General features: G+C 53.2%; 2 protein-coding genes across 4 annotated transcripts in view; one reads left to right on the forward strand and one right to left on the reverse strand.

The window, feature by feature from the left end:
• The first annotated feature begins 1,043 nt into the window (after window positions 1-1,043).
• On the forward strand, window positions 1,044-21,216 carry TFR2 (transferrin receptor 2). Its single transcript, XM_060256326.1, has 17 exons — window positions 1,044-1,273; window positions 3,609-3,795; window positions 7,283-7,423; window positions 7,512-7,623; window positions 7,913-8,035; window positions 10,457-10,573; window positions 10,667-10,806; window positions 11,012-11,184; window positions 11,784-11,903; window positions 12,309-12,391; window positions 13,257-13,320; window positions 14,720-14,787; window positions 15,488-15,564; window positions 15,855-15,939; window positions 16,519-16,746; window positions 18,776-18,916; window positions 20,276-21,216. Exons 1-17 carry the CDS (start codon window positions 1,162-1,164, stop codon window positions 20,516-20,518), a joined length of 2,214 nt encoding a protein of 737 aa, XP_060112309.1. The 5' UTR covers window positions 1,044-1,161; the 3' UTR covers window positions 20,519-21,216.
• A 1,979-nt stretch (window positions 21,217-23,195) lies between these two features.
• Window positions 23,196-26,973, reverse strand: part of LOC132583999 (phosphatidylinositol 4,5-bisphosphate 3-kinase catalytic subunit alpha isoform-like) — a 32,100-nt gene continuing 28,322 nt past the window's right edge. For all 3 annotated transcript variants that reach the window (XM_060255764.1, XM_060255763.1, XM_060255765.1), the window contains 3 exons: window positions 26,574-26,691; window positions 24,985-25,136; window positions 23,196-24,094 (listed from right to left, as the gene is read on the reverse strand). In XM_060255764.1, the coding sequence (XP_060111747.1) occupies window positions 23,809-24,094; window positions 24,985-25,136; window positions 26,574-26,691 (556 nt within the window). In that variant the 3' untranslated portion in view covers window positions 23,196-23,808. The remainder of the gene's footprint in view (window positions 24,095-24,984; window positions 25,137-26,573; window positions 26,692-26,973) is intronic.

Consider the following 26,973-nt stretch of genomic DNA (forward strand, 5'->3'; position numbering starts at 1 on the left):
ATATATATATATATATATATATATATATATATACACACACCCACCCACACACACACTGTGGCTAATAGCCACTGATGGACCTCTGCTCCATATTTTTATCCAATCCCCTCTTGAAGCTGGCTATGTTTGTAGCCGCCACCACCTCCTGTGAATTCCACGTGTTGATCACCCTTTGGGTGAAGGACTTCCTTTTATCCGTTTTAACCTGACTGCTCAACAATTTCATTGAATGCCCATGAGTTCTTGTATTGTGAGAAAGGGAGAAAAGGACTTCTTTCCCTACTTTCTCCATCCCAGGAATAATCTTGTAAACCTCTCTCATGTCACCCCGCAGTCAATGTTTCTCCAAGCTAAAGAGCCCCAAGCGTTTTAACTTTTCTTCATAGGGAAAGTGTTCCAACCCTTTAATCATTCTAGTTGGTCTTTTCTGCACTTTTTCCAATGCTATAATATCCTTTTTGAGGTGTGGTGACACAGAATTGCACGTGGCCCCCACACCTGAACTTCCTCAAGAAGTTTGGGGTGACGGTATCCAGATGCCCCAGAGAGAAAACAGGACGTCCACAACTCCTGCCTGGGCTGGAAAGGGCCCGTGGGCTCCTCCCCCCGGGTTTGGCACGTCTGGGCTGTTAGGCCACCAACTGTGATGCGCTGGGCGGGGCAGCTGCCTGCCTTGTGTGATAAGGGGGGGAGGGGAGGGGCTGTGCCAGTGGCTGATAATCTGGACCCCCAGGTCACGTAGGAGAAAACAACCTCTCCGTCTACAGGGAGGAATGCAGGGGGATGTCCTCCTGATAAGAATGGTGGGGCTGGAGGGGTGGGGACCTGGTCTTTGTGTCATCCTCTTTGGAGCTTGTTGTGCGTCTTTCTCTGCAGAGCAGAAACCACCTGTGAGACAACATGGCCCAGTGGAGATGCCTCTTTCAGAGGGCGGTAAGGCAGGGGCTAAAAGGCTGGCATCCCCCTGGGGACATGGCCCACCCACCCACCCCCTAGTCCTGACCCACACGCTGCCTCCTTTCTCTGCCTGCCCCCCAGAACAGCAAGAAGCCCCCTCGGCGGTCTTACACCATCTACCGCAACACAGCCGAGGGGGACGTGGCCTGCCAGCTGGAGGGACTACAGGTGAATGTGGTGGAAGGCAAGGAGCAGGAGAGGGCCATGGCCGCTGGTGCCCCCAAGAAACCAGAGCAGCTGGCCTGTTGCCCGTGGCAGGATCGGTGGAAGGCAGCCTCGTACATGGTGCTCGTGAGCCTCCTGATCTTCATTGTAGGTAAGCACCTCACCCCGGCTACACCCAGCCCCGGAACTGGTCATAGATGCTTCCACTGGTCACAGAACTTGGGCCCTGCTGCTGAATTGTCCATCCCAGAAACATATCCTTTCTTTAGGTTGCCTGATATGATTCAGGAAATATCTGGGGACTTTGGGGGTGCAGCCAGGAGCAAAGTTGTGACAAGCATGATCAAATCCACAAGGGAGTTCTGGCCATCACATGTAAAGGGACTTTACTCCACTCCTTTTAAATTTCTTTCCTTCACTGGAAACAATGGGGGACTGGGCACCTTTTTGGGGACTCATAGAACACTGGTTCCCCTGGTCCAGTGTTTTTGAAACTTGGGAGGTGTTTTGGGGAGTGGCACCAGATGCTATGCTGAAAATTCAGTGCCCCCTCCCAAGCCCCAGATACTCACGGAATGATTCTCCATTATATCATGTGGGTATAATGGAGTGCTCAGTGAACATTTCCCTTCCCACCCCCAGTTTCTAATAACCCTGAAGTGGGGAGAGGGCCTGCAAACTAGGGGATCCCTTGCCCCCAACTGGGGACTGGCAACCCTACCTAGGTGCCACTGGAGGGCCTGTCCACTTCTCAAGGGTGCCCCTTCCTCATGGCCTCCTCACAGGGTGCCAACTCCAGATTCAGAAATCCCTGGAGATGGGAGGGGGAAGCCTGGGAGGGTGGGGCTTAGGAAGCGTCACCCTTGAGAAGTGAACAACTCCTCCCCTTCCTTGCTACCTGCCTTTGTTTTGGTATTATGGTCAAAATGTCAAAGCAGAAGGGCTATTAGTGATGACAGCCATGTCCAGGATAAGAACCTCAGAAGAGCCCCAGTGGATCAGACCAGGGAGGGTCCATCTAGTCCAGCCTCCTGTCTCACACAGTGGCCACCCAGTTCTTCTGGAGGTCCAACAGCAGGGCAGAGAGGCCAAGGCTTTCCCCTGAGAAGAACATCAGAAGAGCCCTGCTGGATCAGACCAGGGAGGGTCCATCTAGTCCAGCCTCCTGCCTCACACAGTAGCAACCCAGTTCCTCTGGAGGGCCAAAAACAGGGCAGAGAGGACGAGGCCTTCCCCTGAGAAGAACATCAGAAGAGCCCTGCTGGGTCAGACCAGGGAGGGTCCATCTAGTCCAGCCTCCAGTCTCACACAGTAGCCACCCAGTTCCTCTGGAGGGCCAAAAACAGGGCAGAGAGGACGAGGCCTTCCCCTGAGAAGAACATCAGAAGAGCCCTGCTGGATCATACCAGTGAAGGTCCATCTAGTACAGCCTCCTGTCTCACACAGTGGCCACCCAGTTCCTCTGGAGGGCCAAAAACAGGGCAGAGAGGCCAAGGCCTTCCCCTGAGAAGAACCTCAGAAGAGCCCTTCTGGATCAGGCCAGGGAAGGTCTATCTGGTCCAGCATCCTGACTCAAAACAGTGGCCAACCAGTTCCCGTGGAGGGCCTACAACAAGGCACAGAGGTTGAGGTCTTCCCCTGATATTGCCTCCTGGCTCTGGGATTCAGGTTGACTGCCTCTGAATGTGAAGGTTCCCTTTTGTCACCATGGCAAGTAGTCACTGATAGACCTCTCCTCCATGAATCTAATCCCCTTTTAAAGCCTGTGGCCATCACTACATGTTCTGACAGTGCCACATTTTAATAACAGACCCTTCCAAACCCCCTTTGGGTATCCATCCCACCTCTTGACAACTGCTTGTGTCCATCTGCCTAGTGGTACGGCCTGCGAAACATCAGCACTTCTGGACTGGCTAGACTAGGTGTAAATACGGGTGGTCTGGGTTACTGGCGCCACAGGACACTTCAGATGCTCCCCCACCACATTTGGGCCTAGATTCGGGAATGGCCACTCAATGGCCCATACTGGTACAGCCACTCAGTTTCCTTCTTCTCCTTGGACTCATGATATCCTGCGTCTCTCCCCGAGATCAGAGGAAAAGACCTCCTAATGGTCCCAGCCCTCAATGAAGCTCATTTGGTGGGTGCATAAGATAGGGCCTTTTCGGTGGCAGCCCCACAATTACAGCGCAGCCTTCCTGGGAAGTGTTCCTGGCCCTCTAACATTGGATCTTGAGGAGGCAGTTGAAGACAGTTTTATTCAGGGCCACGTTTATTTACCAGCAATCCTAAACCATGATTTTAAATTTTGGGTTTTGTAGGGGTTTTTTGTATTTTATTTTTTGTATTTGATTTATATTGTAAATATAAATAAAGATGGGCTTTGTATGGAAGGAAAGCAGCTAGATGTTTTGTCATTGAGACCTGCTGGGGGCTGTGTTGGCTCTCTCGTGGCCTGTTCCTTACCCCTCCTCCGGTATTCGCAGCCTTCCTCCTGGGCTACATCTCCTCCCGGGGGTCCTGCAGCATCTGTGGGGACTTGCTGACTGTCGTGAGTGAGGAGCGCCCTTACGGAGTGGAGGAAGACCCCGGAGGAGCCCCCTTGTACTGGGCCGACTTGCGGGAGATGTTCCAGAAGCACCTCAACCAGGAGAAGATCGAAGAGACTATCCGGTGGGTGTTGTGCAGAGAGGGGGCGAGGGGGGCAAGGAAGCAGGACTCCTGCTGTTTCCAAAACACAAAGAATGCCTGGAGGAGGGATTGGTTGGGAGCAGCCTCATCAACATGGGACACGATCCAAAAGAAGAAGGGGGGATGCAAGCTGAAAATGAAAGACTGGCAGTGCGTGAGCTGTGTACTTCCACAAGGTCTCTTATTTGCAGACCTGCTAAATTCAGGCTGCACATATTTGTGGGGAAAGCAGGAATCCCTGCTGCATCTGAGCTTTTGGACTTGCAGACAAGACCCAGAGGGAGATGAACAACTGAGGTTTATTTAACAGAAAATGAAATATTTAAAAAGGTAAATGTGACACACGGATAACTTAGGCAGGCCAATAGGTTCAGGTGGGTTGCTGTGCTGGTCAGGTGGGTTGCTGTGCTGTGCATAGAGCAAAATGTGAGTCCAGTCAAGTACCTTTCAGACCAACCACGTTTTATGCAAGGTATGAGCTTTCATGCGCATGCACGCTTTGTGTTGGAAGCTCAGGGGGTGTCTCTGTAAGCGCCAGTTTGGTATAGTGGTTAAGTGAGCAGACTCTTATCTGGGAGAACCGGGTTTGATTCCCCACTCCTCCACTTGCACCTGCTGGAATGGCCTTGGGTCAGCCAGAGCTCTCTTATCTGGGAGAACCGGGTTTGATTCCCCACTCCTCCACTTGCACCTGCTGGAATGGCCTTGGGTCAGCCAGAGCTCTCTTATCTGGGAGAACCGGGTTTGATTCCCCACTCCTCCACTTGCACCTGCTGGAATGGCCTTGGGTCAGCCAGAGCTCTCTTATCTGGGAGAACCGGGTTTGATTCCCCCCTCCTCCACTTGCACCTGCTGGAATGGCCTTGGGTCAGCCAGAGCTCTCTTATCTGGGAGAACCGGGTTTGATTCCCCACTCCTCCACTTGCAGCTGCTGGAATGGCCTTGGGTCAGCCAGAGCTCTCTTATCTGGGAGAACCAGGTTCGATTCCCCACTCCTCCACTTGCACCTGCTGGAATGGCCTTGGGTCAGCCATAGTGGTTAAGTGAGCGGACTCTTATCTGGGAGAACTGGGTTTGATTCCCCACTCCTTCACTTGCACCTGCTGGAATGGCCTTGGGTCAGCCATAGTGGTTAAGTGAGCGGACTCTTATCTGGGACAACCGGGTTTGATTCCCCCCTCCTCCACTTGCACCTGCTGGAATGGCCTTGGGTCAGCCATAGTGGTTAAGTGAGCGGACTCTTATCTGGGAGAACCAGGTTTGATTCCCCACTCCTCCACTTGCACCTGCTGGAAGGCCATAGTGGTTAAGTGAGCGGACTCTTCTCTGGAAGAACCAGGTTTGATTCCCCACTCCTCCACTTGCAGCTGCTGGAATGGCCTTGGGTCAGCCATAGTGGTTAAGTGAGCGGACTCTTATCTGGGAGAACCGGGTTTGATTCCCCCCTCCTCCACTTGCACCTGCTGGAATGGCCTTGGGTCAGCCAGAGCTCTCTTATCTGGGAGAACCGGGTTTGATTCCCCACTCCTCCACTTGCACCTGCTGGAATGGCCTTGGGTCAGCCAGAGCTCTCTTATCTGGGAGAACCGGGTTTGATTCCCCCCTCCACTTGCACCTGCTGGAATGGCCTTGGGTCAGCCATAGTGGTTAAGTGAGCGGACTCTTATCTGGGAGAACCGGGTTTGATTCCCCACTCCTTCATTTGCACCTGCTGGAATGGCCTTGGGTCAGCCATAGTGGTTAAGTGAGCGGACTCTTATCTGGGACAACCGGGTTTGATTCCCCCCTCCTCCACTTGCACCTGCTGGAATGGCCTTGGGTCAGCCATAGTGGTTAAGTGAGCGGACTCTTATCTGGGAGAACCAGGTTTGATTCCCCACTCCTCCACTTGCACCTGCTGGAAGGCCATAGTGGTTAAGTGAGCAGACTCTTCTCTGGAAGAACCAGGTTTGATTCCCCACTCCTCCACTTGCAGCTGCTGGAATGGCCTTGGGTCAGCCATAGTGGTTAAGTGAGCGGACTCTTATCTGGGAGAACCGGGTTTGATTCCCCCCTCCTCCACTTGCACCTGCTGGAATGGCCTTGGGTCAGCCAGAGCTCTCTTATCTGGGAGAACCGGGTTTGATTCCCCACTCCTTCACCTGCACCTGCTGGAATGGCCTTGGGTCAGCCAGAGCTCTCTTATCTGGGAGAACCAGGTTTGATTCCCCCCTCCTCCACTTGCACCTGCTTGAATGGCCTTGGGTCAGCCAGAGCTCTGGCAGTTGTCCTTGAAAGGGCAGCTGCTGTGAGAGCCCTCTCAGCCCCACCCACCTCACAGGGTGTCTGTTGTGGGGGGGAAGTTAAAGGAGATTGTGAGCCGCTCTGAGACTCTGAAATTCGGAGTGGAGAGAGGGATATAAATCCAATATCATCTTCTTGGAGAGCCCGTTTGGTGTAGTGGTTAAGTGTGCGGACTCTTATCTGGGAGAACCGGGTTTGATTCCCCAGTCCTCCTTTTGCAGCTGCTGGAATGGCCTTGGGTCAGCCAGAGCTCGCTTATCTGGGAGAACCGGGTTGGATTCCCCACTCCTCCACTTGCACCTGCTGAGATGGCCTTGGGTCAGCCATGGCTCTCTTATCTGGGAGAATCGGGTTTGATTCCCCACTCCTCCACTTGCACCTACTGGAATGGCCTTGGGTCAGCCAGAGCTCTGGCAGTTGTCCTTGAAAGGGCAGCTGCTGTGAGAGCCCTCTCAGCCCCACCCACCTCACAGGGTGTCTGTTGTGGGGGGGAAGTTAAAGGAGATTGTGAGCCGCTCTGAGACTCTGAAATTCGGAGTGGAGAGAGGGATATAAATCCAATATCATCTTCTTGGAGAGCCCGTTTGGTGTAGTGGTTAAGTGTGCGGACTCTTATCTGGGAGAACCGGGTTTGATTCCCCAGTCCTCCTCTTGCAGCTGCTGGAATGGTCTTGGGTCAGCCATAGCTCTGGCAGAGGTAGTCCTTGAAAGGGCAGCTGCTGTGAGAGCCCTCTCAACCCTACCCACCTTATAGGGTGTCTGTTGGGGAAAGGAAGATAAAGGAGATTGTGAGCCGCTCTGAGACTCTGAGATTTGGAGTGGAGGGCAGGATATAAAGAAGAAGAAGAATTGCAGATTTATACCCCACCCTTCTCCCTGAATCAGAGACTCAGAGCGGCTTACAATCTCCTGTGTCTTCTTCCCCCACAACAGACATCCTGTGAGTGGGTGGGGCTGAGAGGGCTCTCACAGCAGCTGCCCTTTCAAGGACATCCTCTGCCAGAGCTCTGGCTGACTTAAGGCCATTCCAGCAGGTGCAAGTGGAGGAGTGGGGAATCAAACCCGGTTCTCCCAGATAAGAGTCTGCATACTTAACCACTACACCAAACTGGCTCTCGATATCCAATATCTTCTTCTATCTTCTTCCTGTTGTTGATGCCACCCCCTTTCTTCCCCTCCCCCACAGAACAATTAGTGAAGCCCCCCACCCCCCTGGCTCGTCCCGCCTGGAGGTCCTCTCCAGCCACGTTCTCAACGCCCTTATCTCTTACGGACTGGACCATTACTGGACCGACAGCCATTACGTAGGACTCCAGAAACCCAGCCGGTCAGTGCAGCGCATGGATAGAGAGGGTGGGTGGGTGGGGGTCTTTCTTTCTCTCTCTCTCTGATGCCTTCTGGCCTCCTCCATACAGGCAACAGCCTAATTTCCTGCACCGCGTGAATGCCGATGGGGCTGTGCTGGAGAAATTCCCTCTGGAAGACCCCCAGGTGTACTGTCCCTACAGTGCCTCTGCCGTTGTCACGGTACGCTGGTAATTCTGCCTCCGGCCACTAGGGGAGGACTTGAGGATAGGCAAGAACAGGGACCTGAAATATTAATGTGGCTGTCAAAAAAAAGATGGTTGCCTTAAAGGGGAAGAACCTGCAAATTACAAACTTCAGAAAAACTAGGGGCTGAGGACATAGTTGCATCCCCTGTCTTCTGTCGTTTATAACACCTCCCACCCCATAGCTTCTGGACAGAGTTGGCCATTGCTTTTTCTGAAGCTCTTTTGCCTTTCTCCATCTTTCTGTCCTCCCCATCCCTACCCAGGGTGGCCTCGTCTTTGCCAACTACGGACGCCGAGAGGACTTTACCCTTCTGAGGCAACGCGGTGTTAACCCCCAGGGTCAGCTGGTCATGGTTCGCGTGGGGCAAATTAGCTATGCTGAGAAGGTGAGCCTGCCTGCCGAGAGAATGTCCTAGGATTTCCAAGTACCCAGCGTTGCCCGCGCATGACGCAATGATATCACCCGGAAGTGTTGTTGTTGTTCAGTCGCACAGTCACACCAGGCCCTCCTGCCTTCCACCATCCTCTGAAGTCTGCTCAAGTTCATGTTTGTTACATCAGTAACGCTGTCCAGCCATCTCCTCTTTTGTGTCCCCTTCGTCTTTTGCTTTCTGTCTTTCCCAGCATCAGGGTCTTCTCCAGGGAATGCTCCTTCTCATTGGGTGGCCAAAGTCTTTGAGCTTCAGCTTCAGCATCTGACCTTCCAGGGAACAGTCTGGGTTGATTTCCCTTAGGACTGACTGATTGGATCTTCTTGCAGTCCAAGGGACTCTCAAGCGTCTTCTCCAGGGAGTGCTCCCTTCTCATTGGGTGGCCAAAGTATTGAGCTTCAGCTTCAGCATCTGACCTTCCAGGGAACAGTCTGGGTTGATTTCCCTTAGGACTGACTGATTGGATCTTCTTGCAGTCCAAGGGACTCTCAAGCGTCTTCTCCAGGGAGTGCTCCCTTCTCATTGGGTGGCCAAAGTATTGAGCTTCAGCTTCAGCATCTGACCTTCCAGGGAACAGTCTGGGTTGATATCCCTTAGGACTGACTGATTGGATCTTCTTGCAGTCCAAGGGACTCTCAAGAGTCTTCTCCAGGGAGTGCTCCCTTCTCTTTGGGTGGCCAAAGGATTTGAGCTTCAGCTTCAGCATCTGACCTTCCAGGGAACAGTCAGGGTTGATTTCCTTTAGGACTGACTGATTCGATCTTCTTGCAGTCCAAGGGACTCTCAAGAGTCTTCTCCAGTGAGGGCTCCCTTCTCTTTGGGTGGCCAAAGTATTTGAGCTTCAGCTTCTGCATCTGACCTTCCAGAGAGCAGTCAGGGTTGATTTCCGTTAGGACTGACCGATTGGATCTTCTTGCAGTCCAAGGGACTCTCAAGAGTCTTCTCCAGGGAGTGCTCCCTTCTCTTTGGGTGGCCAAAGTATTTGAGCTTCAGCTTCAGCATCTGACCTTCCAGAGAACAGTCAGGGTTGATTTCCCTTTGGACTGACTGATTGGATCTTCTTGCATTCCAAGGGACTCAGAGGTGATGTCATCCCAAATGGCTAGGGCGTCTGGGAAAACCATAGGAAACTACTTCTGGGTGACGTCATCATGCTGGCAACATCGGGAGAGGTTCCCCGCTCCGGCCCAATGTTGGGAACCTCCCGGGCGGGGGAACACCTTCCCGGACCGGGGACTTGACAGCCCTAGACTGTCTTCTTCTGTGAACTCTAACTTGGATTGTCCAAATGAGCCCAATCGCATCAGGCTGTGGAAGCCAGGCAAGGTCAGTCCTGATTAGTCCTGGGATGGGGGACTACTCAGAAAGTCCAGGGCTGCTCCGTGGGGGCAGGCGAGGGCAAACCGCCTCTGACTGACTCTCGGCTTGAAGACCCTACTGGATGGCCATAATAAGTCTCTGGGATTGGAGGGTGCTTTCGTCTCTACCCCCCCGCCCCCACAGTTTCTGTGTAGGGGAATATGTCAATCAGTGCATAGCTGTGGAAGCCAGAACATCTTCTAGATTTTACAGGAATTTGCAATGAACCTTGAGTAGACTTCTGTTGGTCTTAAAGGTGGCACTGGACTCCAGATCGGCTCTGCTGCTTCAGACCAACATGGCTGCCCACCCAGTCATTGTACCATTTTACATTCTAAACCACTGCCTACCAGATAATTTTACTTCACTGTCATTGGTTCTTAAATCTGTACCGTGTTGCATTCTGGGCCACTCCCTAGCAGCTCTGTAGGGCTCTGCTCAACTCTGTATGGCTTTGCTCACTGTGCTGGATTCCTCGTCTGATGAAGCGTGCTTAAGAGCACATGAAAGCTGACGTTCTAAATAAAACTTGGTTGGTCTTAAAGGTGGAACTTGACTCCTGCTTTGTTCAACTGCTTCAGACCAACACAGCTGCCCGCTTGGATCCACCTAGTTCTGTTGGGGAATGCATGAGGAATGATTAATGCAACAGGCGGTAGTTCTATCACTGGGCACTAGATGGAGACGTGGAAATGCTCAAGAACAGCGACCTGGAGGATTAGCAGGCCAGTCAAAAAAGAGGGTTGCCTTAAAGGGGAAGAAGATCACAGGATGAGCGCTTGGGGGAGTCTGGCTTAGGGAAAAACGAGGGCAGGGTTGTACTGCACCAGACAGAGTCAGACCACTGTCTACCAAAGTCAGTGTTGTCTACTGATATTGGTCTGAGGTCACAGGTAACTGAAATATGGGATTTTTTGGTGTGCAAAGTGTGTGCTCTGTGGGGAAGGGGAAAGGCATACTGTGAGTGAAATAAAAAAGGCATTCTGTTCCTGAGCTCTGGAGTTCTCTTTGCCCCAGGTGGCCAATGCGGAGTTCTCCCAGGCAGCAGGGGTCCTCATTTATCCAGACCCCTTGGACATCCCCCAAGATCCTCGCAAGCTGAGGCTATCCCAGAACACAAGCATCTATGGACATGTGAGTAACCCAGGGCGTCAACAGAAATCTGAGGCAGGGGCTCACCCTTGGCTGTGGCTTAGCCTCCCCCCCTTTTTCTCCCCACACTTCTAGGTTCACATGGGTGCCGGAGATCCCTACAGTCCGGGATTCCCTTCCTTCAACCATACCCAGTTCCCCCCAGTGCAGTCCTCAGGGCTCCCCAAAATCCCAGTGCACCCCATCAGTGCTAATGTGGCAGCACACCTGTTCAGGTGAGTCTGATGAAAGCCTTGCTGGCATTTCAGGGGTGGGAAATGGGCTAGGGGAAGGGGGATCCTGGTGACCGGATCTCCAGGAGAAGATTGAGGTCCCACAGAACAGTGCAAGTTTGGGGGTGGGGCCAGGGAGCAGGAGTTTGCTCTTCTGCAGCCAAACGTTGAGGGCGCATCACCAAGCCTTCTCCCCACTCCCTGGCAGACAGATGACTGGTCCTGCTGCCCCGAGAGACTGGCATGGCCGCCTTCCTCTCGTCTCCTACGTGCTCGGCCCAGGGGAACCCACTTTCCGGCTGCAGCTGGGAGTCCACAACGTGAAGCAATCTGTCATGATCAGCAACATTTTTGGGTGTATTGAGGGTAGATTTGAGCCAGGTAAAAGGGACCGGGGGGAGGGATCTCTGGGGTTCTGTGGGTGGGGATTGGAGAGCCAGTGTGGTGCAGTGGCTGGAATATCGGATCAGGATCTGGGATTTGAATCTCCCTGGAAGCTTGTTGGGTGACCTTGGGCCGGTTATGTACTCTTAGCCTGACCCACCTCACAGGGTTGTTGGAGGAGAGGAGAAAAGTGGAAGTCACTTTGGTTCCCGCTGGGGAGAACAGTAGGATATAAACAAGAATATATGTGGGGGAGGATGAAGATACACTTGGGTGATTGATTAGATTCTTCAATCGCTCTCCCTGCTTGGAGGTTTTTGAGCAGAGGCTGGATGGCCATCTGACACAGTAATGCGGATCCTGTGAACTTAGGGGGAGGGGGTTGTGAGTTTCCTGCATTGTGCAGGGATTGGACTAGATGACCCTGGAGGTCCCTTCCAACTCTATGATTCTATTCGCCAAACTCCTGTGGTGTCTGAGAGGGGAGGGGGCTGGTATTCTGCCCTGGGGGGGGGTGTTCTTCCTCAACACCCTCTCCCTCCGTCAAGGATCCTGCTTATTTGTAACGTCTTCCTTTGTATAATTTCTTCCTGTAGATCATTATCTCATTGTGGGGGCTCAGAGAGACTCCCTGGGACCAGGAGCTGCCCGTTCTGGGGTGGGCACCGCCATTCTCTTGGAACTGGCACGTACCTTTGCTGCCATGGTACGGAATGGTAAGCCAGGGGCAGGGGGACTTGCTTAGGGGTGAACACCGAGGAAGGTTAACATTCCAGGCCCACATTTTGCCTTTGTGTGGGCTTCTCATAGCTGCACTAACAGCTGGGAAAGGCCTCTGCTGCCTGCCTGAGACCTGCCTGGGGAGAGAGCTGCTGCCTGTCTGAGTAGGCAATACTGACCTTGGTGGACCAAGTTGAGGGTGAGGTCTGAATGAGTAGAAGGCGGCTTCATGATTGTAAGGGAACAAAAAGGCACATCTGCCCCTTGCAGAATTAGAGTCTGTCAGATGTGGGGGGAGAGGAGGAGATGGCCTCAGCCTCCAGAGGGCTCTGCTCTAGACATGGCTGGCCTCTCCAAGGCTGCTGCTGCTGCCCCCATCTGAGTTTTCCCAACCCCTCCAGGGTTTCAGCTGCGAAGAAGCTTGCTGTTTGTGAGCTGGGATGCCGGCGATTTTGGCAGCGTGGGCTCCACGGAATGGCTGGAGGTGAGCCGGGCTCCGAGCCCTCCGTGGACTTGGGAGGGTACCTGCAGGAGTCCCAGACAGGGTTGCCAACCCCCCAGGTGGTGACTGGAGATCCCTTGGGATTACAACAGATCTCCAGCCAACAGAGATCAGTTCACCTGGAGAAAATGGCCACTTTGGACTCTCCGGCATTAGGCCCCACGGAGGTCCCTCCCTCCCTCCCTCCCCCAAACCCTGCACTCTCCTGGCTGTGCCCGCAAAATCTCCAGGTGTTTCTCAACCCAGAATGGGCAACTCCACAGGGGTCTCCAAACTTTTGAGCCTATGGTCACTTTTGGAATTTTGACAGAACATGGTGGATGCAGCCACAAAATGGCCGTCACGGGAGGCGGAGCCAGCCACAAAATGGCCGTCACGGGAGGCGGAGCCAGCCACAAAACGGCCACTGCTGCTTGCCCACCATTGCACATTGAAGGGCCTTTCGTGTGCTGCAGGGGCAGCTTTTGAAAAATCGGCACAGCCCATCAAATCTCCAGTGGCCAATGAGAGGCCTTGCTGGCCAGAAGCCCCTCCCAACCGCCCCCACTTTCTAAAATACTTGTTGGGTGCCAGGGAAGGTGTTGCTTGGTGCCAGGGCACCCGTGGGCACCATGTGGGGGGGACACCTGGTGTTAGACTTACTATGGGGGAAGGAAAGGAACTGGATAAGCTGGCGTTTTTAGGGGTGAAGGGGCTTGGACATGGGGGGGCAAGGGGCAGAGAGGGTCCTGAGCCCCAGGACAGTTCTGGGTGTGGCCAGACTCCTAGGCAGCTCCTTCCACTTGCAGTCTGCTGGTTTTGCTAACCGCCCTTGAATCTCACTCTCCACCCTGCCCGTCCTCTGCAGGGATATCTCACCATGTTGCATCTGAAAGCCGCTGTCTATATCAGTGCGGACAATGCAGCCCTCGGTGAGTGGGGGGCACCGGGAGCGTGGGCTGGGGGGAGGTAAGGGGGGCAGAGAATCTAGTCCTAGATCTCTTTACTAGAACATAAGAGAAGCCATGTTGGATCAGGCTAAAGGCCCATCCAGTCCAACACTCTGAGTCACATAAGAGAAGCCATGTTGGATCAGGCCAATGGCCCATCCAGTCCAACACTCTGTGTCACATAAGAATATAAGAGAAGCCATGTTGGATCAGGCCAAAGGTCCATCCAGTCCAACACTCTGTGTCACATAAGAGAAGCCATGTTGGATCAGGCCAAAGGCCCATCCAGTCCAACACTCTGGGTCACATAAGAACATAAGAGAAGCCATGTTGGATCAGGCCAATGGCCCATCCAGTCCAACACTTTGTGTCACACAGCGGCCAAAAAACCCAGGTGCCATCAGGAGGTCCACCAGTGGGGCTAGAAGCCCTCCCAACTGTGCCCCCCAAGCACCAAGAATACAGAGCATCACTGCCCCAGACAATACTGCTAGACCTGGGCAGCGGTGGGGAGGGGGGCTGTGCTGTATGTTGCATGCCAAGGCAGGGGGAGGAGCTAACCTTGTGACAATATGCAGTATTTTGGGTTAGAGATGAACATTTCTGGAAGGTAATTTTTCCCACCCCATAGATTTGGGGCCTTGACCTGGATAGCCCAGGTTAGTCTGATCTCTGCAAATCTTGGGAAATAACCACAGCCGTCTCTGGTGAGTCCTTGGGGGCCAATGAGGAAGCCCAAGGTCACCAGGCAGAGACAGGCAACAACAGCCCCCTCTGCCCATCTCTTGCCTTCAAAACCCTCCAGGGTTGCTGTGAGTCGGCTCCTACTTGACGGCACCTGTGGAACTGGGGGAGGAGGGAACTCAAATAATTGTTGTACCTCTCTGACTGGCCTCAGCCCCTTTATTCTTGGAAACAAATACATCCAGCAGGCCGAGCAGATGTTTTGATGCAGGTCCAAAAGAGGCCGTTGACTGCAGAGAAATGAGGAAGGGATTAAAGTGGGGTCGTCTAAATGTTTTCCCCTCCCTCCACCCTTTCGTTATTCTTTCACAAGCACTTGGGGTTGGTGGGAAGACCCCAAAACATACAGACTAGGATTCCCTGGAAGCTGGTGAGGAAGGGAACAAGAGGAGGTGGAAAGGGGGGCCTGGGAGGGAACCAAGAGTGGCCAGGACTGGATTGTGAAATACCTGAAGATCTGGGAGGGGCGGGGTTTGCGGAGGGACCTCACCTGAGCAGAGCTGATCTCTTTGACTGCTCTGGGAGATCTCCAGCCACTGCCTGGGGAGTGGCAACCCTAGCTCAGGAGCAAAGGGGTCATAAATGAGGACTAGGACCTTGATGCATACATAAAAAGCCTCCCCGGACCTCATTGCAGGAGACGACAAGTTCTTTGCCAAGACCAGCCCGGCTCTGATCAGCCTCATCGAGAGCATCATCAAACAGGTGAGCTTCCTGGCGCTGGGGAGAGTGCCCGCAGGTTGAGCTCGAGGGGGCAGACTGAAGGCAAGATGCAGTGATTCTGAGGGAGCAGAAGAGCCAGGAGTGGAAGCAGACCGGGCAGCTGGGACAGGCCTTACTGGTTCTCTGAACAGAGATGGAAGGCTTGGGCGTTCTTGCTACAACTCCGGCAGCCCCATGCGAGGCTGTCCATTCCTTGGCGCTCCTTCCCTTCCACTTCTCCCACTCTCTCTCCAGGGGTCTGGAGACCAAGTCCTATGAAGAAAGGTTGAAGGAGCTGGGGATATTTAGCTTGGAGAGGAGGCAGCTGAGAGGTGATAGGATCACCATCAAGTACTTGAAGGGCTGTCCTAGAGAGGAGGGTGTGGAATTGTTTTCCGTGGCCCCAGAAAGTAGGACCGGAACCAGTGGGTTGAAATTAAATCAAAAGAGTTTCCAGCTCAACATTAGGAAGAACTTCCTGACTGTTAGAGCGGTTCCTCAGTGGAACAGGCTTCCTCCTTGGGAGGTGGTGGGCTCTCCTGCCTTGGAGGTTTTGCAACAGAGGCTAGATGGCCATCTGACAGCATCTGTCATCTGTGAATTTAGGGGGAGGTGTTTGTGAGTTCCCTGCATTGTACAGCGGGTTGGACTAGATGACCCTAGAGGTCCCTTCCAACTCTAGGATTCTATGATTCTTCTGCAGGTTGATAGTCCAAACCGCAGTGACCAAAGCATCTTTGACCAGGTGATGGAACACGGCCGGCCGTGGCAGAGCGAGGTGTAAGAACTCAGGCCTGGGCCCTCTCTCAGCCTCCTGCCCTCCTTCAATGGCTGACCATCTGCCTTTATCCCCTTTATCTGAGGCTGGCTTGACCCCATTGTTGACGTAGGGGCTAGAACCAGGAATGCTGCAGTACTGCTGAAGGGAAGAGTGCCTCTGTTTATATGCAGAGTGTCACCCCCTTCACCACCCAGAGCCAAGCACCACCTGGAAGAGGGACCCCCCTGCCCTGTGTAGTATTTCCCCTTTCCTCTCTTTGACAAGACTTTCCCAACCTCCTTTGCCCCAGAATCCATCCTCTCCCCATGGACAGCAGTGCCTTCGCCTTCACCGCATTTGGGGGTGTCCCTGCTGTGGAATTCTCCTTTGCAGAGGTGAGTTTCCCCCTCCTCTCCCCCCCCCCTTTCTGCTTTGTGTTCTTCCTGGAAGAAAACAGGGTTTGAGTGTTGGGAATTTAGGAGCTAGCTTGGAGTCCACTAGTGTCTGAGAAGATTTTGGGGGCTCTAAGCCACAACTACTGCCACTGGCTCCAACCCAAAAGGCAGTGACATGGGAGGAGGCAGCATGGGCCCCTAGTTTCATAGTCTCCCTTCATGCCCCTGGCAATGAACCCCACTCCTACACACTGTTAAAGTCAACATTTAGACTGAACTCAGTGTTTCAGGTTTCAGCTCTTTTCCCCATTCAGAAAGCCAAGGAAACAAGAACTCTTTTCAGGGCTGGCACATCTGAAGCCAGAATAAAGTCGAGGGCAACTGAGAAAGCAACCAACCCCAGACAGTGCCAAAAATAAGCAAGGGCACGTCAGGAACTTCCCTGGTTCCTTAGCTATGGAATAGCTTAGCTCTGGCCTTAGGACAAATGCATGAACGGAGGCAACGGGGCCACTTGCTTTAGCCTTCCCGTAGCGTCCGTGCTCTCCTCTCCACCTCTGTCTGGTTCTTTGATTGCAGGCGTCCCGTCCCTACCCCTTCCTGAACACCATGGCTGACACCTACGATAACCTCAACCGCGCTCTCCACGGGCGCCTCCCCGCCGTAGCCAAAACCGTAGCTGAGGTTGTGGGTCACCTACTGATGAAGCTGACCCACGACCACCTCTTGCCCCTTGACTATGGATGCTACGGAGAGGTTCTCTTGCAGCACATCACCCGCTTCAATGAATACACGGCACTGCTGAAGGTGAGCAGCTGAGATCTTCTTGGGGGGAAGGGAAATGGCGGAGAAGTCTACTAGAGGAGAGGGCGGGGGGAGAGTCCCTCTTAGAAGACCAATCTTTAATTAAGGTTTTTATACATACAGCCCCATCCATCTACCTTACAAAGGCTGCAGTGACTTTCCTAGGGAAATTTCCTACCCAAGGGGTTCTCAACCATTTCAGGCCTGCGGGCACAATTGCATTTTTGAGAGCGGTGGTGAGTGAACGTATGAAGCTGCCTTATACTGAATCAGACTCTTGGTCCATCACAGCCAGTCTTGTCTACTCAGACTGGCAGCGGCTGTCCAGGGTCTCAGACTGAGGTTTTTCATGCCCACTTGCCTGGACCCTTTTTAGTTGGAGATGCCGGGGATTGAACCTGGGACTTTCTGCTTCCCAAGCAGATGCTCTACCATTGAGCCACCATCCCTTCCCGAAAATGGCTGCCACAGGAGAGGAGCCACCTAGAATTCCTCCCTCTTCCAGGGAAGAAGGAAACACCGAAGGGGGGAATGGGATCACGTGTTGACTTAGGAAAGACCCATCCTCTCGATTCTTTGGTGAAAACCTCTTTCATTTGATTGAGGACAGTCAGTAACTGGCCTTGCTGGAAAACTTAGTGGGTGCCAAGGGAAGGGTGGGCATTATAGTGGGGAACCTGTCCTAGGGGAAACGACTGGGGCTGAATTCACACAGGCTCAACAAGGGTGTCTCCAGATGGTCTCTTTATGGACTCCTTCTTGAATCCAGAAGTATGCAAGAAACACAGGCAGGGGGCAAAGATGAAATCTCAGATTTTTCCAGCTGGAATCCACCCCCCCCCCCACCATTCGGATGAATGGACTTGCCATACTGACTGCTGAGCACCATCACAAGCTCACTTCTCCGCAGCAGGGGGAGTGTCCAGTTTTGGTCCCGATTCTGATCACACCAAATTGGGGGACTTGCAACTGTTGCCCAGCAGCTCTGTGTGCTCCCAGCTCCTTTCACCAGAAGGCAAAAGCTTCTTGTGATACATACTGGAGCGCCTCGGAGCTGTGCAGCTGCAGCCCCCAAAGCCTCCTCTGTCGACCATCAGGCCAGAGCTTGGTCTGGTCCTACAAGTCCCACAAGCGAGGCACAGAGGACCACGCCTCTCCCCACTACAGCTGGCGTATGCCCTAGCAGCCCACAGGCAAAGGCAAACTACCACTGAAGAACCTGGGCAGGGCCAGCTGTGCCACTAGGCAAGGCCTAGAGCGCCAGCCTTTTGGGGGCGCCAAATTGGGCTTCCCCCCCATGTGACTCAGTGACATCATCAGTGCAGGGCGGGTGCCTTGCCTAGGGTGCCAGACAGTCTAGGACCGTCCCTCAACCTGGAGATAGTGACCAATTTCACATTAGACTTTTAATCCTGGTTTAGCCCTGTCCCCAAGGTGACATTCTACACTGAAATCATCATAGAGTTGGTTTCTCTGATTCTAGTGTAGAATGTCAGTTTGGGGGCAGAGTTAAACCAGGATTAAAAGGTCTAGTGCAAAACTGGTCCGTTTCAGAGGGTTCCTGTGCTGGTCTGTGGTAGAATCCAGGAGCACCTTGTTAGAGGCCAGCAAGATTTTGGGGGTATGAACTTTCATACCCCGGAAATCTTGTTGTAAGGTGCTACTGAATTTGAATTGAACTGAACTCGGAGGTTCTCTTCAGCCGTTCCAGCTAAAGAGCCACTGTCTGGCGCAGACACCCTTTTCCTGTCAGGGGTGGTGAGAACATGCCGAGATGCCCGCCTCCACTCTCGTCCCCAAGCACACCATTCTGCTGGATCCGTTGGGCCTGCCACACAAACACATGTGAAGCTGCCTTCTACTGAATCAGACCCTCTTGGTCCATCCAAGTCCAGATTGTCCACTCAGACCGGCAGCAGCTCTCCAGGGTCTCTTCGCATCACCTGTTGCCTGATCTGTCTTTAACTGGAGTTGTCGGGGGCCACTCTAGAACGCTCGACTTTCTCTGTGATACTTTCTTCCCCCTCTCCAGAGCCGCGGCCTGACCCTGCAGTGGATTTACTCAGCCCGGGGTGATTATGCGCGGGCAGCCGAGAAACTGCGCAAGGACATCTACAGCTCTGAGGAACATAACGAGAGACTCTTGCGCATGTACAACGTCCGAATTATGCGGGTGAGACAAAAAAGGACTGTGGGGGAGGGTGGATTATTAGCACGTGTTTGCATTTCTCCATAGCAGGAGTCCCCAGCCTGTTGGAGTCTGTGGGCACGTTTGGAATTGACAGTGTGTGTGTGTGTGGGGTGCAGCCACAAAATGGCTGCCGTTGGAGGTGGAGCCAGACGCACAACAGTTGCCACAGCTGCCCTTCAGTCACACAGTGAAGATCCTTGTGCTGTGGTGGCCAGCTGCTGGCAAAGCAAGGATTTTAATGAAATCTCCAGTGGCCAATTTTGCTGGACAAAGGCCCCACCTGGCCTGGCCCTCTTTGGTAGGAGCCAGGAAAGGCTGTGGTGGTGCTCGGGGGCTCAAAGGCACAGCACCGGGGATCCCTGCTCTATTAGAAGTTGCAGAGGGCTCCTGTGCTGGTCTGCGGTAGAACAGCTAGATTTAAATCCAGGAGCACCTTGTTAGAGACCAGCAAGTAGGGTTGCCAATCCCCAGGTGGGAGCAGGGGATCCCACAGTTTGGAGGTCCTCCCCCCACTTCATGGTCATCAGAAAGCGGGGGGAGGGGAGGGAAATGCCTGCTGGGCACCCCATTATTCCCTATAGAGATTTATTCCCATAGAGAATAATGGAGAATTGATCCGCGGGTATCTGGGGCTCTGGGGGAGCTGTTTTTTGAGGTAGAGGCACCAGATTTTCAGTATGGCATCTAGTGTCTCTCCCCAAAGTACCCTCCAAATTTCAAAAAGATTGGACCAGGGGGTCCAATTCTATGAGCCCCCAAACAAGGTGCCCCTATCCTTCATGATTTCTTATGGAAGGAAAGCATTTCAAAAGTGCGCTGTCCCTTTCAATGTGATTGTGAGAGAACTCCCTTTGGAGTTGAATTGTGCTTAAGCTTGCTTCTGGCTCCACCCCAGGTCTCCTGGCTCCACCCCCAAAGTCCCCAGATAGTTCTTGAACTGGACGTGGCAACCCTACCAGCAAGATTTATCAGTAGTGTTGATAAATACTGCTGGGGAGCATCTTCTGCACCCTGAGCACAGAGCAAGTGTGCTCTTAAACAGGGTGCTTCAAGAGTGTCAAAAAGGAGTTTGCGTCCCCCGTTTTCAAATGCAGGCTTCCTAGTGGAATCCACAGAATAGACGGCAAATGCAGACCGGCCAATATTCCAGATGAATAAATCTGAAATAAAAAAGAGCCGTCTTCTCTTCCTCCCTGAGCGAGTTTCCTCCTCGCACAGACATGGGTTGGCTCCTTGTGCCACACTTTGACACGCCACTGGTGGACCCTCCCTCAGAAGCCTGTGAAGAGTTGAGGTTTGGGGGCCTCTGTTTCTGCTCACGGCACCTCTTCTTTGTCCCAGGTGGAGTTCTACTTCCTCTCCCAGTACGTGGCAGTCACGGAAACCCCCTTCCGGCACATTTTGCATGGCCACGGCCCCCACACTGTGGCTGCCCTGCTCGAGCACGTCAGCCGTCTGCGAGAAGCACCGGAACATTTTGACGAAGTCCTCTTCCGCCGCCAGCTGGCCCTTGTCACCTGGACGCTCCAGGGGGCGGCCAACGCCCTGAGCGGGGACGTCTGGGACATAGACACCAACTTCTGAGGCCAGCCAGATGCGGACCAGGATCCCCATCCCTATCAGAGCTGAAATGATTTTCAAAATTGAAACCTGCGATTGGAAATTTCAAAATAAGCCACTGCTTTACACCCCCGGGGCTATCCCAATTCCACTTCTGGAATCCAATAGCAGCCCTAATTGGTGGCATTGCAGTTCCATTAGGGGAAGCGATGCATTCCCAGAATTCTACTTCTTCTCCCTGTCCTACTCATCCTGTCAGCACTGATCCCTCCCTACCGCTTCCTTATCGTCCTTCCCTTCCCATTTTGAATGTATCAGTGGCAGTGGTCACTATAAATGGTTCACGTATTGCCATGCAATAGCATGGGAGGCTGTGGTTGTAGCCCCCCACCCTTTAATCCCCCCTCTTTGTACATTTCCTCTCCCCTAATTTATCAGCTGCAGGGTCTGCTATAAATTGGACTGATTTATTGCTATGTAATAAGGTCAAATCCTGTGTTTACCTTCTTGTTTGGCAGCCCCCCCGCCCCGCACCGTTTAACGTGTTAATTGCACCAGTGTTAAACCCCACCTCCTCCACTTAATGATTTCTCAGTGGCAGGGATCTCTATAAATGTTTATTGCTATGTGATAGGATGAAAAGCTACCCTCCCTTGTTAATGTTAACTGGGAAACTTGTTAATTTATCAGTGGCAGAGATCACTATAAATTATTTCTTGTCACAGTGGTGTCATTGTTCCCCCCACCCCGACCCCCAACCTGATGCCTCTTGGAGGAAATATGCAGAGTTCGTTTTCCTTTAGGGCTGAAATACTGAACTGGATCCAATCAGCTCTTCCGCTGGTGAAGGAAAGGTCTCATTTAACCACCAAAGAGGCAATATTTGTGATTCTTCAGCCTGTGGGGACAAAAGCTATGTGGAGGGGGCCAGGAGCAAGGAAGGGACTGGGCAAGACTGAGTGAAGAAGCTGGCTGGATCTACCCCCCCTTCTATTAAGAAGAAGAAGACATTAGATTTATATCCTGTCCTCCACTCTGAATTTCAGAGTCTCAGAGCAGCTCACAATCTTTATCTTCCTCCCCCACAACAGACACCCTGTGAGGTGGGTGGGGCTGAGAGCTCTCATGGTAGCTGCCCTTTCAAGGACAGAGTCTCAGAGCGGCCTACAATCTCCTTTCCCTTCCTCCCCCTCAACAGACACCCTGTGAGGTGGATGGGGCTGAGAGGGCTCTCACAGCAGCTGCCCTTTCAAGGACAACTTCTGCCAGAGCTCTGGCTGACCCAAGGCCATTCCAGCAGCTGCAAGTGGAGGAGTGGGGAATCAAACCCGGTTCTCCCAGATAAGAGTCTGCACACTTAACCACTACACCAAACTGGCTCTCTATTAGAGCTATGGCTGACCCAAGGCCATGCCAGCAGCTGCAAGTGGAGGAAGGGGGGAATCAAACCCGGTTCTCCCAGATAAGAGTCTGCACACTTAACCACTACACCAAACTGGCTCTCTATTAGAGCTATGGCTGACCCAAGGCCATGCTAGCAGGTGCAAGTGGAGGAAGGGGGGAATCAAACCCGGTTCTCCCAGATAAGAGTCCGCACACTTCACCACTACACCGAACTGGCTCCCCCTTCCCCTCCCGCAAAGGGATTTCAGGAGTTAGACAAACTGTAAGTTCTGGACTGCCTTCTTCCAAAATCATGAGATCCCGCCAGTCTCCTTCCCTCCAGCCAGGCAGGATCCTCTGGGCTTCCACAGTCTGCAGGGGCCACAGCCTGTCCCTCAAGGGGGGGGGGGTGTTCTAAGCAGCTACACTCACTCTGAGCTCAGAGCCATGCAATGCCAAAGACAGCGAAGTTTTGTGGCATCTTAAAACCTTGTGGGAGGAGCTGCGGCTCAGTGGCAGAGCATCTGCTGGGCATGCAGAAAGTATCTCTAGTTTAAAAAAAAAAAAAAAGACCTGGCAGGAGGTGATGTGAAAGACCTGAGACTCTGGAGAGCAGCTGCCAGTCTGAGTAGACAACAATGACCTTGATGGACCAAGGGGGGGGGTCTGATTCAGTCCAAAGCAGCTTCTGTGCCCACTACTGCTGCAATAAATGTTGTCAGTCTTTGTAGTGCCACAGGATTGAACCATTTAGGGTGCTCTGGCTGAGCATAAGAACATAAGAACACAAGAGAAGCCATGTTGGATCAGGCCAATGGCCCATCCAGTCCAACATTCTGTGTCACACATAAGAACACAAGAGAAGCCATGTTGGATCAGGCCAATGGCCCATCCAGTCCAACACTCTGTGTCACACAGCGGCCAAATACACACACACACACACACACACACACACTGTGGCTAATAGCCACTGATGGACCTCTGCTCCATATTTTTATCTAACCCCCTCTTGAAGGTGGCCATGCTTGTGGCCGCCACCACCTCCTGTGGCAGTGAATTCCACATGTTAATCACCCTTTGAGCCACTGGGAACATTTGACAGGAACGGAATGGTACGAGACCGCTATTAATTTCTGCTGCCACAGACTTCAGTGTGACCCCTCTGGAGTGGGGCAAAACCTCCAGCTGTAGGGGCTCCCCCCAAAGAGTTCAAAGAGGCAGGGAAGGACCCATCTCAAGAACAGTCACAAAGACCCTCATCGGTCCTCTCCCCTTTACCAACCCAAAGCAAAGCCACGCTTTCCCCTCCCAATCCAAATTCTTTCTTTTAAAATTTTATTTGAAAAAAAAAGAAAAGAAAGAAAATTATTATTTTTTCCCTTTCCAATTCTGGACATGTTCAAGTATTGTTTCTTTCTCTTCCTGTCCACCCTGAAACAGAAAAGGTGTCTTCACACTCCCCCCCTGCCCCCACATCCTGCTCCCCTCCTCACTCTCTCCATCTTATTCCCAAGGAATTACAAGAGGGGGCAGGAGGAAAGATGGAGGATTCAAGTAAAAAGGTGCCCAGAGGGGAGGGGAGGGGAGAGGAGGGGGACTCCTGTTTAGCCCAGAAATGAATGAAAGGGAGAGAATTTAAGTTCTGTGGAAGAGAAAATGGGGTGGGGGGGTCTCATCTGAATGCCGCTCTCTCTCCTGATAGGCCCCAAGGGCACCTGGGCTGCCGCTTTCTTCTCCGCCTCCTCCTTAACCTGACTTCTTCCCCTCTGGGCCTCTCCTCTCACCTTCTTCAAGCGAAGAAGCAGGCCTCTCAGAGTCTCTCTGCGAGAGAACAAGGGACCAGGTTACCTAGGACATCTGAAGCAGGGAGTGGGCTGTCCTGGCCCCCGCCTCTCTGAGGGCCTGCGCGTTCTCTCCCCCGGCTGTGTCCCTCAGTCGTGGCTTGCCTCGCTCAAGGGCATGTGGCGGATGGTGTGGAAAATCCAGTCCATCTTGGTGGTCCACCCGCCGTGGTGGGCCTCGTTCATCTGCTTGGTGAAGTACTCGAGGGCCTCCTGCTCGGACTTGTCCAGGGCCAGGGTCTTGCGCAGGTACGCCACGTCGTCGAAGGACTGGAGCTCCGGCATCCCGGAGCCCAGCATCATGGAGAAGAGGTTGATCAGCAGGTTGGCGTGTTGACGGATGGTCAAGTAGGCCTTGTAGCACATCTCCTGGAACCTGCCAGGGGGCAGAGCGAGCTGTCGGCTTAGGCAAACAGAGGAGGCCTGCAAGGTTGTGCTCCTGCATTTCCCAGAAAACCCAAAGAGCAGCTAGACAGGACAAAACGAGCCTCCCCCGCCCCTGCAGAAATAAGCACCAAGCAAGCTGATGTGGCCTGTATAAGGGCTATATCCAGGTCTGGCAGAACCTCAGAGACCAGCAAGACTTTCAGGGTATTTGCAAGTCCTTTGAAGGCTGTGGCTGAAGGCAGGCAGATAGGCATTCTCACTGGGCAGGCTGCCTGCTGCCTTTACGGTTGTCTTGGTCACACCTTTAGAGCAGGGAATCCCCAACATGGTGCCCATGGGGCCCATGCCACCTGCCAACACCTTTCCTGGTGCCTGCCAAGTGTTTTTAGGGAGTGGGTGGGGCCAGGTAGGGGCTCTTCCCCAGGAGGGCTTCTGATTGGCCACTGGGGTTTGATTGGCATGTGCAGCTGCCAGCACAGCACAAGGAACCTTACTGTGTGACTGAAGGGAAGCTGTTCATATGTAAGAAAATATCTGTAAACCATGGATTAACCTCACAAGGCATCCTGTTAAACAGAGTTTCCTCCTGGAATGTCAAATAGTGTCAGCTAAGAGTCATGCACTGCCTCTCTTGTGGAATTCTGTGGCTGGCTCGACCTCCCGCAGCAGCCACTCCGTGGACCCCTTCTCTGGGGGGAGGACCGGAGGGCTTCTGCTGATGTGCCTGTCAGCGTGGAGCTATTCCATTGGCTTGAGTGTTTCTTACATTTCATCTGCTGGCTTAGACCAGTGAGTTGTTTGCAGGAATGGGGAGGAAGGCCAAACAAGAACCCCTTCACTGCCCCTGCAGGACAAGCGCTGAGCCGCCTGGGCTGTTACCTCTCAAACTCTTTCGTCTTTGTGCACTCCTGCACCCCCTTGCTGATGACAATGAGGAAGTCCTGGGTGAGGACAAAGGGGACTCGCTCCCGCTTGTAGCCAAATTTCTTCTTCTTGTGGTCCAGGAAGTGCCCAAAATCTATATGGAACAGCTGAAGGGGCAAACGGGGAGGGGGAGAAGAGAGGGAGGGCAGAGCATCACTCAGCACGGAGCTTCATTGTCCCCAGCGGGGCACCAGTCCAGAACCCTTGAGGGCAAAGGCACGAGGGAAATACACGAATCTGCCTTAGGCTGAATCAGATCCCCCCTTCAGTCCATCAAGGCCAAGGAGAGCCAGTTTGGTGTAGTGGTTAAGGGAGAACCGGGTTTGATTCCCCACTCCTCCACTTTCACCTGCTGGAATGGCCTTGGGTCAGTCATTGCCCTGGCAGAGGTTGCCCTTGAAAGGGCAGCTGCTGGGAGAGCTCTCTCAGCCCCACCCACCTCACAAGGTATCTGTTGTGGGGGAGGAAGGGAAAGGAGATTGTGAGCCGCTCTGAGACTCTTTGGAGTAGAGGGCAGGATATAAATCCAATATCTTCATCTACCTCACAGGGTGTCTGTTGTGGGGGAAGAAGGGAAAGGAGATTGTGAGCTGCTCTGGGACTCTGTCCTTGAAAGGGCAGCTGCTGGGAGAGCTCTCTCAGCCCCACCCACCTCACAAGGTGTCTGTTGTGAGGGAGGAAGGGAAAGGAGATTGTGAGCTGCTCTGGGACTCTGTCCTTGAAAGGGCAGCTGCTGGGAGAGCTTTCTCAGCCCCACCCACCTCACAAGGTGTCTGTTGTGGGGGAGGAAGGGAAAGGAGATTGTGAGCCGCTCTGAGACTCTTCGGAGTGGAGGGCGGGATATAAATCCAATATCTTCATCTACCTCACAGGGTGTCTGTTGTGGGGGAGGAAGGGAAAGGAGATTGTGAGCTGCTCTGGGACTCCTTGAAAGGGCAGCTGCTGGGAGAGCTCTCTCAGGCCCACCCACCTCACAAGGTGTCTGTTGTGGGGGAGGAAGGGAAAGGAGATTGTGAGCTGCTCTGGGACTCTGTCCTTGAAAGGGCAGCTGCTGGGAGAGCTCTCTCAGCCCCACCCACCTCACAGGGTGTCTGTTGGGTGGGAGGAAGGGAAAGGAGATTGTGAGCCGCTCTGAGACTCTTCGGAGTGGAGGGCGGGATATAAATCCAATATCTTCATCTACCTCACAGGTTGTCCGTTGTGGGGGAGGAAGGGAAAGGAGATTGTGAGCCGCTCTGAGACTCTTCGGAGTGGAGGGCGGGATATAAATCCAATATCTTCTTCTTCTACTGTCTACTCAGCCTAGCAGTGGCTCTCCAAGGTCTCAGGCTGGACATCTTTCCCATCACCTACAGCCTGGTCCTTTTAACTAGAGATGCTGGGGACTGAACCTGGGATTTTCTGAACCTGAGTCTGCCTTGGCCGGGAGGGCGGGGTATAAATCAAATTAAACTTGAAACCTTCTACGTTCAAAGAACATGGTCTGTCACTGAGGCACTCCTTTCTCTGGTGGGTGGGAGGGAAGGTGGCAGGATATCTCTCACCTGTCCATCATCCTTGACCATGATGTTGCTGTTGTGCCGGTCCCCAATGCCCAGAATAAATGTTGCCACGCAGTAGCCAGCACAGGAGCGCGTGAAGAGGTCAATGGCAGCATCGTAACTACACCGGGCAAGAAAATGGTCAGTTTCACAAAAGCCCCCTTCCCAACTCCACCAGGTTGTCTTCCAGGCTGAGCCAGTCTCAATGGCAGGCCCCTGAGTCCTCTGACTGACCCCCGGACACCCACAGCCCCTGGTATTCCCTCCCTCCCTTTCTCTACACTCCAGATTGCCTCCTGGACTAGCAAGCTTCCTGTCCAGCTTCCAGCTCCACCCCACAGAAAGTGACGCTTCCCAGAAGGGAATGGAGATCCTTCATTTATGGCATCTGCTGTCTCAGGGT

The sequence above is a fragment of the Heteronotia binoei genome, chromosome 15, assembly GCF_032191835.1.
Source record: "Heteronotia binoei isolate CCM8104 ecotype False Entrance Well chromosome 15, APGP_CSIRO_Hbin_v1, whole genome shotgun sequence".
Classification (NCBI taxonomy): Eukaryota; Metazoa; Chordata; class Lepidosauria; order Squamata; family Gekkonidae; genus Heteronotia; species Heteronotia binoei.